The sequence below is a fragment of the Tenrec ecaudatus genome, chromosome 2 (assembly GCF_050624435.1).
Source record: "Tenrec ecaudatus isolate mTenEca1 chromosome 2, mTenEca1.hap1, whole genome shotgun sequence".
In the NCBI taxonomy this organism is placed as follows: Eukaryota; Metazoa; Chordata; class Mammalia; order Afrosoricida; family Tenrecidae; genus Tenrec; species Tenrec ecaudatus.
The window spans coordinates 294,382,170-294,401,581 of record NC_134531.1 but is presented as its reverse complement, the minus strand read 5'-3'; the positions used below and the strand labels follow the sequence as shown (position 1 = coordinate 294,401,581).

The 19,412-nt window shown below is 39.0% G+C and overlaps 1 protein-coding gene across 1 annotated transcript in view; it reads right to left on the bottom strand.

The window, feature by feature from the left end:
* The window catches only part of IFT57 (intraflagellar transport 57), a 71,459-nt gene that overhangs the window by 49,438 nt on the left and 2,609 nt on the right, over positions 1-19,412 (bottom strand). Inside the window, exons 2-5 of the mRNA XM_075542563.1 lie at positions 18,579-18,741; positions 17,712-17,830; positions 13,517-13,607; positions 6,850-6,918 (exon numbers count right to left, since the gene is read on the bottom strand). Coding sequence (XP_075398678.1) covers positions 6,850-6,918; positions 13,517-13,607; positions 17,712-17,830; positions 18,579-18,741 — 442 coding nt within the window. The remainder of the gene's footprint in view (positions 1-6,849; positions 6,919-13,516; positions 13,608-17,711; positions 17,831-18,578; positions 18,742-19,412) is intronic.

Sequence of the window (19,412 nt, the reverse complement as noted above, 5' to 3'; positions counted from 1 at the left end):
GCAGACAAGCTTTCATCCAGTCTCGCATCAAAGTCACGCTCTGCCGAGGCATGCTTTCTTCCCATGTCAAATCACGGATGCTTATTTCCTTTTTCTTTTAATGTTTGCTTCAAATAAATATTTTGCACCCCAAATTCTCAGTGTTACCAAAGAGCATGTTTACAAGGCTTTAATAATAATTAATACACTTTAATGAAAGGAAGGAGTGTGCGTCGACTTCTCCCTGCATGTGCCTAGTCAGCATGAGAAAGATCAAACAATTATAGTTGACAAGTTCATTTCTTTATGAAGATTAAAATACATCTTCCTATAAAAATGCAAATGCAAAATAGCCTTCATTCATCCTATATTACTAGGCACATTCTACATTGCAGGCATGAGTGAAAGAAGAGTGGACAAGAGGACTTGGCCTTCTAGTGGTCAAGGACAGCCAATAAACAAGTCAGGCATGGATGTGATACAACACAATGTCGGGGGCTCTGAAGGAAACACATGAAGCTGGGTGGGGGATAGTGGAGGACTGTAGAGGCATCTATTGCTCCCAGTCCACAGGTAGGGAGTGATTGCTGTCATCCACATATTTCTGGGCTTGTAGAATCACATACACATTTGCTACATCAATTTCCTAGATAGTGTGCATCACGCTTATGCTAGTGGAGAATTCATCACATTTAAGCCTTCCTAAAATAATATTTCTTCCGCATTGTGAGTCCACCTGCTGCACGAAACATAAAATCTTAAATCTGTGTTACTAACCCAGAGAGCAATTCTGTCTTGGGGAAGGAGCAACGTGAGCCGTCAGAAGCTATAGTCATACACAGCTGTCTACGGCAGATGGCTTTAGTGGGCAATATCATAAACTTGCCAGATTTTTTAAAATATGAAAGTGTTTTCTGCCTCATTAGAACTTGACGGTTGACCATCTACAAACACCTGGTATTCAGGCTTCTTCCTCTTCTTAATGTAAAACGCACCCTAATCTAGTCTTAGCTCTAATGGGTATATGTTATGGAATCTTTGTCTGAAGGATCTAATGACTTATGAGAGCACAATAAGGAAAGACTCATTTTTCATACAACCTGAAAGAGGTGACAAACTGAAATCAGGAGAACTGAAATTTAGACAGTAATGGTGGAGGCAAATCAAATGGCTTTGCTCCTTCCAAATACTGAGAGATTAGTTTTTCATAGGGAATCCCAGGTGGCCTTCACAGACCTCTGTTTAAACCATCAGCAGCAGAAAAAAAAATAACGCCAATGCCATTTTCACTTACTGAGTAACTATTTCTGCATCTCTCAACTTTTCCTTTGTTATACATTAGGACCATTCTGTGCTCACCACCATCTTCAGCACCTGTATCGCATCACCACCAGCACCAGCTCACAGGAAACTGCACTTGCTCGAGCTAAACTGAGCTCTCTCTACCTTGCTAACCTCTTGTTATGAGAGAGGAATATACATGAATTTGGAGAACTGAGTTCAAATGCATATCCTGTGATTTATCAGCTTTAAAAGATTAAACTGTGCCAAGATTATAATTTCAGTTTTTATAGCTATAACACTGACATAAAAATTACTAGTAAAAAAACAAAAAAAACCCTTACTTATGTCTTGGAAGATCAATGACAGGATATGTTTTAAAGTCCTTGTGTGGTAAACAGCTTGAGAGGAGGACCACATGACCTCTTCTAGCTGTCCTATTGCCACAAGGCAGGGGTCAGACATACCACTACTTCTCATCTTTCTTTTCCCTGTTCTGGAATCAACCATTTCTCTCCTTCTCTGCTGGGTTTGATAATGTGTTGCAATGGACACACAGAAATCAGACAATATTTAGGATTTAAGGGGTTTATTGGGGGAGTTGACAGGTTACCATAGTCAGGATTAGTAAACAGAAAGGATACAGTTATTGGTCCACAGCAATATCCCTCCTTAGCCATCAGCCAAGTCTCTCTCTGATTCTTAGCCTCTCAGCCACGTGATCCCTTGGCCAATGCCCCCAGGGACCAGGATGCCCACCAGCCTCTCTCTCTCACAGGCCCATCGTCTCAGGTCAGATGAAGAGAAGGTACCCTTTAGTCTCTGCACTGCTCCACTTAGTCTCAACCCCACAGTCTCTGGTGCCTCAGGTCTCAGCCTCCACCAAGTCAGACCGAGATCTCAAATCTGCTCTTCCGATGGTCACGGGCTTTCTTTCTCTCTGCAACCGAGATGGCTCTTATACACAGAGGAATGGCATTGATGGAGGTGTGGTTGTGTCTTTTAGCAGAATATACACATGGCAAGGAAATAAAAAGTATGACTTGGTTCATACCCACTACTAGACCGACCGACCAACCGACCGACCGACCGACCAACCAACCAACCACAAACTCACTGTCATCTCGTTGATTCTGACTCATAGTGACCCTATAGGACAGGTTAGAATTGTGCCTGTGGGTTTACAGACTGTAGGTCTTTATAGTAGAGTGCCTCGTCTTTCTCCTGCGGAGCTGCTGGCAGTTTCAAATTGCTAGCCTTGCAGATAGCGGTCAAATACGTAACCACTATCCCTAAACCTTCTACTAAAGTCAGGACTTAATCCTATCTTAATCCTGTTCAGTGAAGGAGCCTTGGTGGTGTAGTGTTTACACAATAGGCTGTGACCCGCAAGGTCAGCAGTTCAAAACCACCAGTCTTTCTGATGGCGAAAGATGGGTTTTCTATTTCCGTAAAGAATTTCAGTATTGGAAACACTCAGGGGCAGTTTTACCGTCTCCTCGAGGGTCACCATGAGTCAGAATTAATTCAATGGCAAGAAGTTTGGTTTGGGTTTGAATACTAACCAATAGTATAGCACAGAAATCCTCCAAAATGGCATTATATCCACTGGTATAGAGTCCAGAATTAGAATACATCACATAGGAATTTTGGCTACAAGGACCATATTATTGACTACATCTCACTTTGAATACTACAAAGTAATCTATAAATGTAAGGAACTGCCAAGAATTGAAGTTCATATGTTTTTGTTTCATTTTAAATATTAGATTATTATTCTAAGTTTCCATTTATTCATCAAAATATATTCATTCATTATGAAATTTATTTAGCACCTTCTATGCTTTACTGTGGGAGAAAGACTGGGCTTTCTACTCCTATAAACAATTATAGTCTCAGAAAACCACAGGGGGTAGCTATGAATCATAATTGACTCAACGGCAGTGATTAAATATGATGCTACACTATGTGGAATCCTGGTGGTGTAGTGGTTGCGTACTGAACTGCTAACCACAAGGTCGATAGTATGAATCCACTAGCATCTTTGTGAGAGAAAGATGAGGCTTCCTACTCCCATAATGAGTTATACTTTTAGAAATCCACAGGGGCAGTTCTACCTTATCCTACAGGTTCATAATGAGTAGCAATCGACTCAATGGCAATGAGTTTTGAGTTTATACTATACTACAGGGAATATCATATCATAAAATATATATACTGCACACACACACACACATATAAAATAGTTGCCACTGTTATCAAGGTATTTACAGGGGGTAGTAAGAAAGTATTTACAGGGGATAGTATCAAGGTATTTACAGGGGGTAGTGAATAATTATTAAATATGTTCTATGTATCAGATATATTTCCAAGTACCTTATTCATAATCCTCACAACTCTATGACATAAGTGAGATTTGTTTACCCTCATTTTACAGATGAAGCTGAGGCATAAGAAGCTTGAAAGTTAGCACAAAGTCCCTCTACTCAAGCACTCCTCAATGCAAGAACACTTTGTTCTAATAACTGGCATTCTGTGATGCTCACCTTCCTGACACGATTGCTGAAGACAAAATAGGTGCAAAAGCGAATATGATGAAGAAAGCTGATGGTTCCCAGCTATAAAAAGATATGGCATCTGGGGTCTTAAAGGTTTGAAGATAAACAAGCAGCCATCTAGCTGAAAAGCAACAAAGTCCACATGGAAGAAGCATACCAGCCTGTGTGACCATAAGGAGTCGATGGGGTCAGGTATCAGGCATCAAAGACCCAGAACAAAAAATCATATGGATGTGAATGAGGGGGAGGGCAGAGTGGAGACCCAAAGCCCATCTGTAGACACTTATAGAAGGGTCACAAGGAAGAGACAAGGCAGTCAGGGTGTAGGATAGCACCGATGAAACACACAACTTTGCTCTAGTTCTTTAATGCTTCCTACGCCCCCCCCGCCACTATCATGACCCCAATTCTACCTTACAAATCCAGCTAGACCAGAGCATGTACATTGGTACAGAGAGCTAGAAACATAGGGACTCCAGGACAGATAAACCCCTTGGGACCAGTAACTCAAGTAGTGATAGCAGGAAGGTAAGGGAAGGTGAGGGGAGAAAGGGGGAACTGAGCACAATGACTGATATATAACTACCTCCCGGGGGATGGACAACAGAAAAGTGGGTGAAGGGAGACATCAGTCAGTATAAGACATGGCAAAATAATACTTTTTAGATTATCAAGGGTTTATGAAAGAGGGAGTGTTGGGGAGGGCAGGAAATAAGTTGACACCATGGGTTCAAGTAGAAAAAACATGTTTTGAAAATGATGACAGCCACATATGCACAAATATGTTTGACACTATGGATGTATGTATGGATTGTGATGAGTTTTAAGAGCCCCCAATTAAAAAAAAGTTTGCCCAAAGTCAGATATTACATTAGTATATAAAGTTAAATGATAAACTCTTAGCAAAATACACACATATTAGTAAAAACAATAATTCTCAGTACTATGACAACAAAATCACCATCTGACAGTAAAATGATAATCTGGTAAATACTTCTGGGATGGGTGATCAATAAAGTTCCCATGATATAAAATTATTAGTAGATCCAAACTCATTTGTAGAATTTAGTTAGAAAAATGAAAGGACAAACAAGAGTATTATATACCTTATATCTTTCTTTTGAGTGCGGAAGAGTAATATAGTATTTTAAACCTTAACATACATATAGAAAAGGACATAGGTTCCACATGTACTTCTGAAACACAATCAATTCCCAAAGCCATATCTTTTACCAATGCCTTCAGGACAGTTAGGAATTCTCTCTTCAATGCCACCAACACTTGATTATATGCTCCCTCCTAAAATGACTGATCACTGACCAACTCTTGTTGGAACAGTGACTCTATATTCCTTCCATTTGCTTTTGATGCTTCCTGCATCCTTCAACTTTTTGCCCAGAGAAAATCTAAACTCAGAGCTAGAATCTTTTCAATTTTTCCAACTTGAGAAATGCTAAGTGTGCTCCTCCCTCTTGGCTTTCTAACTCCAGGCCTTTGCCCATTTCATTAAAATGCTTTCCTCTGTCTCTGGACCTACTCTGAAATCGTCTGTTCAGCTCTGCTCCACTTCATCATTTCTTCTATTTGAATTCATTACTACTGTATGTCCAAAATGAAGTTTGAATCTCCTCTAGCATCTATTTTGTTGTTCCCCCCCCCCCCTTTCTTGCCCTTTTAATGACCTCCTCCTGTCTTCATGTACCAAGTGAAGACTTTAATTTTACTTGGATCCACAATCAATGCCCATGTAAACAGTCAAGAAATGAAACAACATGTTCCATTGGACAGATATTCTGCAAAAAGACTTCTTTAAGGTGTTAAAAGGTGAAGATGAGAGTTTGAGTACCTAACCCAAACCACATTATTTATAACTGCCTAACATGCATGGGGAAGCTAGACAATCCATAAGGAAGGCTGAAGGAGAGTTGATGTTTTCGAAGCATGGTGTTGGCAAAAACTGTTGCGTCTACCACAGATGCCAGCAGACAGAGCGTATCTGTCTTGGAAGACGTCCAGCTAGAATGCTGCTTAAAGTGAAAGCTTCAGCTCAGGTACTTTGGCCATGTTAGGAGGAGACACCAATTCCTGACAAAAGACATCAGGCTGGGAAAGTAAAAGGTGTACAGCGCGGTGCTTCCATAAGATGTACAGCACGGTGCCCGTAACAAAGGTTTCAAACACAGGCATAATTCTGAAGGTGACGTAGGACAAGACAGTGCTTTGACTTGCCATATAGGGTCGCTATACTTAGGCACTGACCTGACAGAGCTTAACAACAACACTTTTTTTTTTTGAGAGATTAAAAAAATCATTTCATTCAGGGCATTGACTGCTCTTATAACATTCTATACATTAATTATGTAGGCATATTTATACATATGTTACCATCATCATTTTCTAAACATGTACTTTTTTTTAACAATTTATTGGGGCTCATACAATTCTTATCACAGTTCATATATATACATACATCAATTGTATAAAGCACATCTGTACAGTCTTTTCCCTAATCATTTTTTTCTCCTCTTTTCTTTTTTTACAACAACAACACTTTTAAAGTAACTCACTGAGTCTGTACTCCTTTAGACACTGCTTTGTTTCATAATTAAAACAGAACAAAAAACTGACTACTTATTCTTGTACTAATCTTAAGATAATTTATTTGAAAGAAGCATAAATGATTTAAATATTTTCTGATAATCAAATATTTTAATATTGACCTAGGTAACAGAAAGTAACTTGAAATAGGATAATATATATCTTTCATCTAATGAAAAAGTGCCACTAGGCAAATAAATTAGTTTCAGTTTTTACAAGAAGATCAATGTTAGATGGATAGGAAGCTGCGCAAGTTATTCTTAGAGATTTATATTTGCTCTAATTTTAACATTTTGTATATAGGAAAGCATTTTTTCTCAGTTACTTTCAAATGACATAAAAACAATAGCCATTAAGAGCATTGACTCATTTTACTCTCTGGCAGAGCAGGTAAACTGATGGCTTGGCTCTATACGTACTGAATACAACTTACCAAACGATAGGTCTGGGCCTTTAACACATTGAGATCAATGAAGTTTTCTTCATTGTCTGTCTCCTCCTCCTTAAATGAAAGAATTTTTCAATTAGTAAAGTTAACAATTATAAAAAAATTACAGTATAAAAAGCATGTTGTTTTTACACGTCATCTATATGAATATATATACATATATATATATAGCTTGACATAAAGACTAATGCAGTAAAAAATATTTAAAAGCCTAGTGATACACCCTTCATAGATCATACCAGAAGATCACAAAGAATTGGAAACCCCACCAACTCAACTGGGCTTTACCTTAAACTCTCTTGTCGCAGATATAAGGGACTGAGATATTTCCTTGAACTTAGAACAGAAATGCCCCAGTGAAGCAGCAGATGACCACCCTCCCAAGGGACCCACATACACTTGCTGTTTTCACACTTTCGGCTCTTTTGTGACACGTGCTAAGCTACCAGCAATGGTTCTGCTTCAGTAAATGAGTGTCACACCAATTCTCATGGTTTGTGTAACTGGTGTCCTAGCACCTAAATTTCCAAGGTGTACAGGTAAAACTATTCATGTCTTGTAGTCTAAGAGAACGTCCTATACACGTACAAATCCCTTTTCCCAACAGTGGTTAACTTCTATACTATTGACTAAGATAATACCATCAATAGAATTACTTTATGCTCCATGCAGATAATTCATGATTTACTCTAATGAAATGATAATGTTGTCCCTAAAGCGAGCCAGGGAAATATATACCGTAGATATATGAGTGGATTTTTGAGTTCTATATGGCTGTAGCACTCATATAAGAACAGCAAGTTCTTATAGTGCCTGGCATTTGCCCTCATGAGATCATCACTGAATATCTGGGTACAGTATCAAAGAAGTCCTAATCGCATAGCGGCTACACATGGGGCTGCTAGTCCCAAGATCCACAGTTCAATCACCAGACACTTCTCGAGAGAAAGACGGGTTTTCTACTTCCATAAACATTTACAGGCTCCAAAACTCACACAGGCAATTCTACCCTATCTTATAAGGTTGGTCGCTATGAGTCCACATTGACTCAATGGTAGTGAGTTTTTTCTCATCCAAAACGTGAAGAAAACAGTTGATGTCCAGCTTTTGGAAAAAAATAGCCGCCAGGGGCTTAAAGTCTTTTCTCATAAACGAGCAGCTATTTAAGTGAGAAGCCAGTGATGTCCATATGGAAGAACACCACAGCCTGTGTAATCCAAAGATTGTAAAGAATAAACTCTAAGTCTGGAGGAAGGAATGGTACGGGAGCATAAATCCTAAACGCCCGGTATGTGGAATGCGACCTATGAGTATGGAAACCCATAATCCATTTGTAGCGTCCCTACGTGGACTGAATCTCTGATTAATACCCACTGACCACATTCTAAGAATGTGAATAGAAGCAATACCAGACAACAAGTATCGGGAGTGCGTTTTAGCCACTGGAATTAGGCTGGAAAGGAACACTTTATCATTAGCTCTCCCTAAATATCTCTGAGATGGGTCTCTCTTTGCAATTGAGGCTTTCCTCCATTTCTTTGGTCACTGTTGCTGAATGCTGGTTTATGTTTCCCTCTGTGTTGTATATGTTTGCATGAATAGGGAAATCAGGATGGGTGGAGCTATAAAGACAGTAACAGGATTAATAATAATTTCCTGAGACATGGAAGGGGAGGGGGATGGGAAGGCAACAGCAATGGGCACAAGGAGAAAGAAACCGTTCCAAAGGTGGTGATAAATGCACAAATCTTATCATGACTGAACTTATGAATTGTATGATGTTAATTATACCTCGATAAAGCTTATTTTAAAGATAAATAAAAGCCAAGTGAAAGCTTACGTAATATAATGTGTGGTATTCGGTGACCTATCTTTAGAAGTTTGGATGGTGCCATTTATTAAGAACCTACTTTTGCCATCGTTGGATAGGGGTGGTGATGGAGAAAGACTAGAGCTCTGACACAAAACTATGCTACGGATCAACTTAGAAAGAGGAGAAGGAAACAGCTATCAGCAGCATATCTGAGACAGATACTGGGAGGGGTTAAAATACGTTTTGAGAAAGTTTCCTGAAATAGAAAACAATGAGATTTGTCGAACATTCTCACCCTTTTCAGAGACCCCCCTCATAGATATTTTTGACGTCGTATTTTTTATATGAGGGTAGTCAAATAGTATTGTTAAACATCATAGAAACCTTTACTAAGTAAAAAATATTGATAAATGATGCTTTTGTTTCTCAACATAGCCTCTCTATTCCATCCTCAGTAACTCTGCACTCTTTATTTTATGCTAAGTCAAAACAGCAGTCTGGCAACCTAGAGGGACACAAATCGTGTCCACTTTCCTTGTTCTTTCAGGGGCAAGATCAGGCTTGTAGGGAGAATGGAATAGGCTTCCCTGATATGGTAGTTATATAATTTCATGTCAACTGGAAGATATCTAAAATTGTAGGGGTGGAATTTAGCCTGTCAATCATGTCGTAACCTGACGACCTCACTTGGAGGTGAGACAGAGAAATAATGCTCTCTGAAGACCTCTCTCTCTCTCTGCCTTCACCTTCCTGTTTGCTGACCACCCTGAGGGCTGCGGTAACCTTACCATGTTTTTCAACGACCATCCTGCATTCTGCATCATTGTATGTGATTGCATTGGGGTCTGAAGAGGGACTTATGGACTACTATCAGACTTAGGGCTTGAGATGGACTGGGCTAGATATTTTCTTGAGATATAATTACTTCTTGATATAAAGCCCTTTCTGAAATATATATGAATATCACTGGATTTTTTTTCTCTAGTCAACCCACTCTAATACACTTGAAGAATGAGGAGATATTGTCCTCAGGGAAAATAAAATTCCTCTCCCCAACTTTCCTGTCCTTTTCCTCAGGAATGTGACTTTCAGTTTTCTTAAAACTGCTTAATAATAAACCCCTGTAGCAGTCCTGTATCCTTTGAGAAAAAGCAATATTACTCCTTAGGAATCTTTTAATAAATATTTTATTGAGTGCTCTTACAGCTTTTGTAATAATCCATACATCAATTTTATCAAGCACATCTGTATATATGTTGCCATCACTATTTTCTAGACATTTATTTTCTATTTAGCCCTTGGTATCAGCTCCTCTTCCCTCCTCTCCCCCCACTCTCGTGGCCCCTTGATAAATTATAAATATTTTCATATCTTAAACTGACCGCTGTGTCCCTTCACCCACCATTTCTGTTGTCTGTCCCCCTGAAGGGGGTATGTGTTGATTATTGCAGTAGGTTCCTCCTTCCTTCCCTCCTCTCCCCATCTTCCCCCTGCCCTCCTGGAATCACCACTCCCATATCCTGTTCCTGGATTCCATGTGCCATGAGCTCTTATGTCTTATCTATACCTGTGCATTAGCCTGCAGTGAAAGTTAGTATTAGGGTCACGATAGTGGGGGCTGAGGAAACCAGAGTATTGTATGTTTCATCAGTGCTTTACTGTACCCTGATGGACTCATCCCTTCCCTGTGACCCCTCTGTGAGGGGATGTCCTATTGTTTAGAGTTGGGCTTTGGGCCTCTGCTACAACCCCCCTTGTTCTCAACAATGGGTTTTTTTGTTTGGGGTCTTCTGATGCCTGTTACCCGGTGACACATCATGATAACACAGGCTGGTGTGCTTCTTCCATGGGGGCTTTGTTGCTTCTGAGCTAGATGGCTGCTTGTTTAACTTAAAGCCTTTAAGACCCTAGACGCTATATCTTTTGATAGCCAGGCACCATCAGCTTTCTTCACCACATTTGCTTATGCACCCATTTGTCTTCAGCGATTGTGCTGGGAAGGTGAGCATCACAGAATGCCAGGTTGTTTGAACAAAGTGTTCTTGCATTGAGGGAGGGCAAGAGCAGAGGCCTGAAGTTTAGGTATCTTTAAAAAAAGGGGGGGGGGAGGGAGCTCATATATTTTTCCTCTTGATCATAGGTATGGCTCAGAGTATATTTAGTGTACATTTAAAAGGGGATTGTCTCTCCAAGCGTGCTCCACTCTAGCCCCATGTGTCTCAGGATCCGGACTGATGTGTGGCATGCACCTGAATCGTCCTTTTTAACAACTATCAGGACCATGGGCCAAGGGGTTCTGATGACCATTATCCAACTCAAGCCTAGCAGAGATGCTATTATTGCTCAGTGCTGTTGAGCTGATTGTCAGCTCTGTCTACATCTGTGACAGAGTAGGGTGGCCCCATACGATTTCCTAGGCTTTGCTGTTTAGGGAGCAGATTGTCAGTCCTTTCTCCTCCGCAACAGGTGAGTGGGTTGGGACTGCCAACCTCTCGTTTAGCACCCAAACTCTTCATAATTGGGCCACCAGCCCCTCCCTGGAAGGCAGTCAGTTTGGCCTTTGAAATGGCTGGTCTGTATTTCATGGCTGTGAGGAAATTAGTTATGAGGTTGCCATTCAGTATAAACTGACATATCTAAAAAGGCTACTTTAATCTTTAAAATGTTTCCAGGAAAATGTTAGCTATAATTTCCGAAAGTTACACAAGGTACTGACAGACAAATTTAATGATCAAACATTTAATGAACCTCTTCTATGTGCCAGGCACTGCACAATAAACTAAAGATACAAGTGAGCAAAACTAGACATAGGTTCTGCCCTGTTTTCTTTATGACTGGCAGGTCTTTGTGAACTATTTTTTCTGACTAGCAATATTTAGGTCTGTCTCTACAGCAAATTGCTAAGCACTAAGAACAGTGATCTGTAGAGAAATGTTAATTGTAAAGACAGTGGGATGTATGTATTATAGTAAAATAAGAGAGGTGAACAATGAGGTACATGTGTGGAGCTAAAAGCATTTCTGAACTTAAATGGTAAAATCTGCTCTATTACAAAAAATGTTCTGAACCTAGTCCATTTCACAGCTAATTTGAAGCACCCTCCCCGCACTCGGTAGCTCTGGCCAGTGGTCTGCTCTCCGCTCCTTGACCATGCCGAGTCCGTCCTCGTCACAGAGCTTTGTCACGTGCTGCCAGCAGCCTCAACAGGTACTCAACAAGTGCACGCAGAAAGAATACATATACTTTTATTTCAACTCTTCAGATAGATCCCATTTTTAAAAAGATACATTTCAAACAGACTGATCTAACAATGGTCTTTTCTTTGGTGAATAGTTGATTGGATGCATTTATTAAGATATTGGTGAGAACCAAAAGCAAAGCAAACTCACTGCTATCGAGTCACTACCAATTCATAGCAACCCTAGACAACAGGGTAGATGTGCCAATGTGAGTTTCTAAGACTGTAACATTTTATGGAACTAGAAAATCCTGTCTTGCTCAGAGGAGCAGCTGGTGGCTTTGAACTGCTGGCCTTGTGGATCTCAGCCCAAAGGAGAACGAATGTACTACCAGGGCTCCTAAATATGAGGCAAGATTGGAAAATACAATAGATGCAGTGAAAAAAACATATAACCAATGTTAACATATTGATATATTTTCCTCTTTCATATATTTTGTAATAATTTAATGCAAGATCATATAAAACTTAAAAATCCATTTTGGAGTCAATTTTATAGCATAGAGAAAAATATAAGCCTAACGTATAATATAAACATCATCTCCCTGTCACAAATATTTCTTTGTAAACAATTTTTTATGGGTACATAATATTCTACTCACTGGAGATGGTCTATTTAACCACAACTATTTTTCCCCAACTACATTTTAATTGACATATCTAATTCATTCCAATATATCCCTTCCTTTCCCATACAGTTCTGTTGGTCAGTCCAATGGGTGGGGCTATACAATCATCAATGCTATGAACTCCCCCACCCCCACCCCACCCACCTCACTGATTTTCAGCACTTGCTATTAAAGTAAAACAGTACTTAATATCGTTGGAAAACATGGTAGCTTAATAACTTACTTCAAATTGAAAATAAAGAGTTCTTTATTACCTACTGATTTCCTAAACTATCTGAAAACATAAATTGGTGTATTATAGTAAGCTGAGTATAGCTCAAGTTATTTTTTCCTATACTTCTGTTTCAGATCACATTTTTACTTCCAGAGGCAAATTAAAACACAAGGCTTAATCTAGCTCTAGTTTTGAGAAGAATTTTCTGGAGAAAAAGTCCTTTTGTTTCTACCACTTCGTCTAATCAATTAGAGAGACTTCTCCTTTAGCTTCACACCATGCACACAATGTTAAACATGGAAAAAGGGTCAGAGGCTGCTAAACAAATTACCTATTTCTGGTTACTTAGAAGCAGTTTTTTATTCTTTCAGAGAAGGACTTGTCTTAGTTTAAGAAGAACAAATGAGTTTCTGAGAATTGAACATAATGGTATCCCTATGAGGCAGAATGAATCCATCCTAAATTCTACTGTTCTCTTGTAAATGCCTTATTAGTCATGGCTTATTTAAGATGATGACTGGTTGTTAATAAAATATTTACTCATACAGCTCGCACTGCAGGCTTCTGTCTATAGTTTAACACCTCCGCTAAAATTCAGACCTGAATCATTAGAATTAACTGAACCAATGATCTAAAAGACCTAAAACTTTATTTAAAATCTTCCTTACTCTAGAAATAACGAAATAGTATATGCTCTTAAAAACGGAAGAGCTCAGAGAAGGGAGAGACACCGCATAGCAGATCAGCAGGACACCTACCACTGATTCTTCGTCCACTTTATTTAATGTTAACTCTGCATCGTCTTCCTGAACACTTTCTTCGTCTAATTCTTCTACAGGATATGTTGGCCTAAAACAATAAGGCTTAGTATGAAATGGGTTTTTAAAAATCTTAGCAGGACACACAAGTGTAATTTGAATATCAATATTCACTAGATTTTAGCTCCCCCTTTTCTTGCCTCCCCCCACCATAACCACTCTGAAATGTTTCATGCATTCTTCCTGAAACTTCTAATATGAACAAACAAAAACGTTCAGCGCTGGATTTTAAAAACAAAGGTATACAAATGAGATCATACGATGACTACTGTCATCTAACATTTTGCTTCCTTACCAACACATTCTATTTCAGTATTTAACTATCTTTCCCATTATTTAAAGCTTCCGCCACCTCATTCCACGGAACAGTACTATCAAAGGAAGCCTGCGTGGTGCAAATGGTAAAGTTTCACTCCTGAGAGGTACTTCAAAAGACAGGCCTGGCTGGATGCGTCTGGAAGGCCAAATCCTTGAAAACGCCACGAAGCAGTTCTCCTCTGCACACATGGGGTTAATAAGAGTCATTCTTAACTTGATAGCAAGCACCAATAGCAGAGACATACTCCATTGACCTGGCAGCCAATAATGTAGCACTGAGGCTATCTCTAGGTTCTTTCATTGTTGTTGTTAGACAACGTTGCAAAAATCATCCTTGTACATGTACCTTTAGGAAACAATTTAGAATAAACTCCGAAAAGTAGAATGGCTGGGTCAATAGCTTTGTACATTTGTACATTTCTTTTAGATGAGAGTAGCTTGAACATCTTTTCATGTTTTAGTTTAGTTATTTCTGTTTCTTTTTCAATGGAATACCTATTTATGTATTTACCCTTTGACTTTGTATGTTAGGGATAGTAATGTTCTGCCTAACTTGTGTGAAAAGCATTTTTCTAGTTTATTACTTAATGAGTAATAAATGGCTATTCAAATTAAGAACATTTCTTACTACATAAACATGGCAAATTTTTCTTGTGTGGACCTAATTGCTAGAGGTCTCAACACTAAACAGAGAACAATCCATCACGTTCCATTGAGATTAAAAAAAAAAACCCAAATGTATTTGGGATTATTTCTGATATCTTTTCTTAAAAATCAGAAACACAGAAAGGTTAACAAAAGGCATAATCAATATTTACTATTTAAAAAGTCAAGCATTCTGAATACATTAATCTAAGACTAGAATAAGTTTCCTAACTTGGCACTAATTAGCATTAGATGATAACTCAAAGGCAATGTTCTTGTAGGATTCATTTAAGTATATTTAGATATATACATAATCATCCATAAATACATAACATCATTTATAATTGCTAATATACTGTATTATACCTGAGCAGAAGCCGAGGCACCTAATTTCACCACAAAAAAACTCGGGGTGGGGGATTGAGCATAAAAAATGTGCTGAAAAAACTCAGTTTATACTCTAGTGTATACGGTAGTCACTAATGTTTATAATTTTCCCATGGTTCCTCCTCTTTCCTCCCTATGTAGTCTAGTTCCTTACACTTTAGTGTATACGGTAGTCACTAATGTTTATAATTTTCCCATAGTTCCTCCTCTTTCCTCCCCTATGTAGTCTATGTGGTTACTATCATTGAGCACACCCCAACTTATGAAGACTCGCTGCTTTGTATTATACCATCGGCATGATTGTGCTATACCATTATACCATCCTCATCCATTGGGATAAAAGATCATCACACCTTTTCTCCTAGTGTGTTTTAGAGTGGACTCTTCAGTGACACCTTTTCAGCATTGTAACAACATGGAAGCTTCCAATACTTTGGATGGTGAACCTTTGCCCCTCACATGGAAAGCAAGAATTCTACCATACTGCCTTCATAATTTTCCAAGTTCCTATACATTAGCCAGTAGATATGATGTGCCTGGAAACAAGAATTTGTAAAATTCAATAGGGGTTGACAGAATAGCTTCTGATGAGCTTAAAACACATTGAACTATGTTTGGTACTGTTAGGAGCCATTCATTCCGTTGGTACTGACTCGTGGCATCCCGCATAACAGAACTACTGCCTGGTCCTATATCCTCCTCACAATTGCTGCTGTGTTGTATCCCATTGTTGCAGCCACTATGTCGATCCGTCTCATCAAGAGTCTTCCTCTTTTTCTCACTAAACCTTCACTTTATGAAGCAGGATGTTTTTCACTAGGGACTGGTCTCTCTGGATAGCATGTCCAACGTATGTGAGATGAAGTCTCGTCATCCTCCCTTCTAGCCGTACTTCTTCCTCGAAGACAAATGTGTTTGTTCCTCTGTCAGCCCGTGGTATTTTCAGTATTAATCACCAACACCATAACTCAAATGCATTAATTCCTCTTCAGGCTTAGTAACAAAATAAAAATGTCAAATGGAGCAACACATCTCATATCTTTTTTGAAATCCAATAAAGAGATGCTTTGGATCACATGGTCATTCCTCGCTCCTGGTGTTAAGTGCCATTCATGTGGTTCCGACTCACAGTGTCTCTGTGTAAACCAGGGGGAAACATTACCTAGTCTTGTACTAGTCTCACAACTGTTGTCATGTGGGAACTCATTGTTGCAGCCAGTGCGCCCACCCACCTCACTCAAAGTCCTCTTCTTCTACACGGACTCTCTGCTCTCCCCAGCCTGATGTCCTTTCCCAGGGACTGCTCTCCCGGCAACATGTCCAAAGTATGTGAGATGAAGTCTTGTCGTTCTTGCTTCCATTGAGCATTCTGGATGTACGATTTCTGAGACAGATCTGTTTGTTCTTCTGGCAGTCCACAGCACTTTTGATATTATTCACCATGATTCAAATAATCAATGGTTATTTTGATTATCACCATAATTCAAATAATCCATTGTTCAGTGATCTCCTACTTACATTGTGCAACTTTCCCACGCGTATGAAGCAACTGGAAATCCTGAGGCTCGGGTCAAGCACACTTGAGTCTTCTTAGGAAGAAGGAAAAGTCGGCCTGCCGCTCCCTCTCGGGGACTAGCCCTGAACTCTTTAGGAACAGTAGCAATCATTCTTTAAACTGTTTCAAATGATAATGTTTATTTTGGAGCATATAAAAATATTTTTCAGGTCACAAGTATCTGAATAAAAGTAATTCTATTTGGTTTAACTAAATGAGAACTACGGTCAGAGAAGTTTTTAAATGTTCTTATTAAGAGACCTGATGAAGTCATAGGTTAAGTGTGGGGCTGCTCAGTAACATATAGGTCTTCCAGAGCCACCAGATGATGCGTGGGAGAAAGGCGAGGGCGAGGGTGCCTGCTTCGGTGCAGACTGACGGCATCAGACACTTGGTCCTACGGAGTTGGTATGAGTCAGGACCAACTGGACCAGTGGGCATTAAAAAAGGGTGTACATTATTCATCTGAGACAATGTAACTGAATATTATAAAATTAGCAAGAACAATATGCACAACGTTTTAGTTCTAATTAAGAAAATTACTGTTTTCTCACATTTTACCTGGATAGTGCCTTTCATGTCCTCTAACCAATCAATAATCCCATTATTCAAAATGCCACATTCACATATTTTCTCATTTTAACTTATAAAATGAAGATAGTTTTGAGTGTTTTATTTCCACAATCATATGATAAACACTAATTGAGCATATATGACTAAGCAAACACCATGCTGTCAGAGTACATAATTTCTAGCAAAAAAATAGGCCCAGCCTATAAATAAATGATTCATATAAATGCAATGTGATAATAGAAATATAAACAAAGGGCTGACAAGTCAGAAAAAGCAATGCACAAGGTCATTGACAGTGGCACATGGCTTCTTCCAGTATTATTTGTGACCACAAATCACTATAAGCAAGAGACAATGCCACTTGAACTTCCATTTTTCCTTAAATCTACAGCTACCAGGTTTTCCATGTGCTGGCAATGCTTGTGCGTACACAGACATTTTAATATTTTGTCTAAAACTAATAATAATGCAGTTGATAATTTTATACATGTTGAATCACACAATGTCTAGATTGGTTTTTCTTAATTACTGTGGCATTTTCAGTTTATAACAATGAAAAGCAAATAAATTCCTATCAATGTGATTAGGAAACTCTGAACCTTTAGAAGCAGCTGCTATCTACATATAATTACAAATATTAGGTTAGGCAAATTTTACCTTTTCCAGGTGAAACCAATATACTTTAATGCTTCTTCAGCTAAACAGTCAAGAACATAGCATACATGTTCTCCATAACCGGACTTTAATTTTGAAGGGGGAAAATCTGCCGTTCTTCCCTGAAATGCAACAGATAAACGGAATATAACTTGTTACTTATACTCCAAATGCAAAAATATTTTAGTCAGAAATTTCTAAAGAGATTGATCATTTTTGCAATTTCCAAATGTGAACTAAAACAAGGGTAATTACATTATCACGCAGACAGTGTAAGTGAGACAAAGTTCTCTCTCTCGCTCTTATTTTTAATCTGCTGGCATATAAAAAATATCAAAAAATTAAGGCATTTTGGTGTCAAAAGTATTAAAGGCAATAGCTCCGTGACAAGCGAACAAATCAATGATCCTGTTAAAATGATGATCAGTAATATTATCAGCTTCGCATCACAGGACAGCCAGATGAAGGACAGAGGCACACGCAAACATGATTAACGAGTGTGGTAACCATGTCTCACTGCCTGTCCCCAGGAAAAGTCAAAATGAACAAAGTGTTACACTGCTCCATAAACCAACATTCTCTCTCAGAATATGAAGTGTTTCAGTTTCCTGGTGTAGCATTTTAAAGGAGAACTAAGGCCCCATAAATCTACCTCGACGATATGTCAAGATTAAGAAAAATAAAGTTTACTTTGAGCTATGAAGAATGTACACTGAAGCAGCCATTCTGAGGTTTCAGCTGAAAATAAATTCCGATAGAATTCCCTATGCTCGGAGAGGATTTATCAAAAAGCTAGCATCTACATATTGAACGATCAGGGTTGTAACTCATCACTTGAGAACCTTCAGAGAGAGAGTCGTTTACACTCACCAGTGACCGGAGCTCTGAGAGTATGTTAGATATGGTTGCATTAGGATCATCGTATTCTTGAGGCTGTTCAAAGGGTCGCCCTGCTCGGTTAATCAACCAAGCAGCAAGTGTGCAAAACATGTAGAACTGCTCCCCGGGGTTGGTAGGCAGTGCAAAGTAGTGTCTGTTTCAAAACAAAGCAGACGACATGAAATAACGAAAGGAGTCCCTGGTGACTCAAGATGATCGGTTCAAATTGCCAATGGGCTTTTCTCTTTAGTGGCTTTCAAACCCAAAGGCACTGGTTTTACCCTGTGGGCTCTCCATGAATCTGGAAGCTTCTGACAAACAGGTTTAGGGCAATCGCTGCTGCACCCACCATATTCGTTCTGAGTCCTTACACACAAATCATGAAGTGCACGTTAGACAACACAGCAGGTAAAAGTTTGCCCAAATGATTAAAGTATCAAGAATAATTAAAAAGAGTGCCTCTTTAAAGTGAGAACTTGGAACTCAGAGACTCTGGGCTGAAACAGACCACAGATTATTGACGATGCCTTTTTGCAGTGACTGCTATTTTTATATTGGCTATGTTGATCAGTTGCTCTCAAATTGCTCATGCTGGCTGTGTCTGTGAATAACCAGAACACCGATGCCCCTCCAAATATTGCCTCTTCCTTAAATGCATTAAATAAGAGCATGTAAAAAGTCCCTTACATGATTCTAGTGGTATGGAGAGGATTAAAAAGCACGTCCCCACTCTAACAAATATCGGTTGAAATTTACTAACTCTCCTACCTAATGAAAACAGTCCTATGAAGATCAGTATGATTTGTACCTAGACAATGGAGGAAT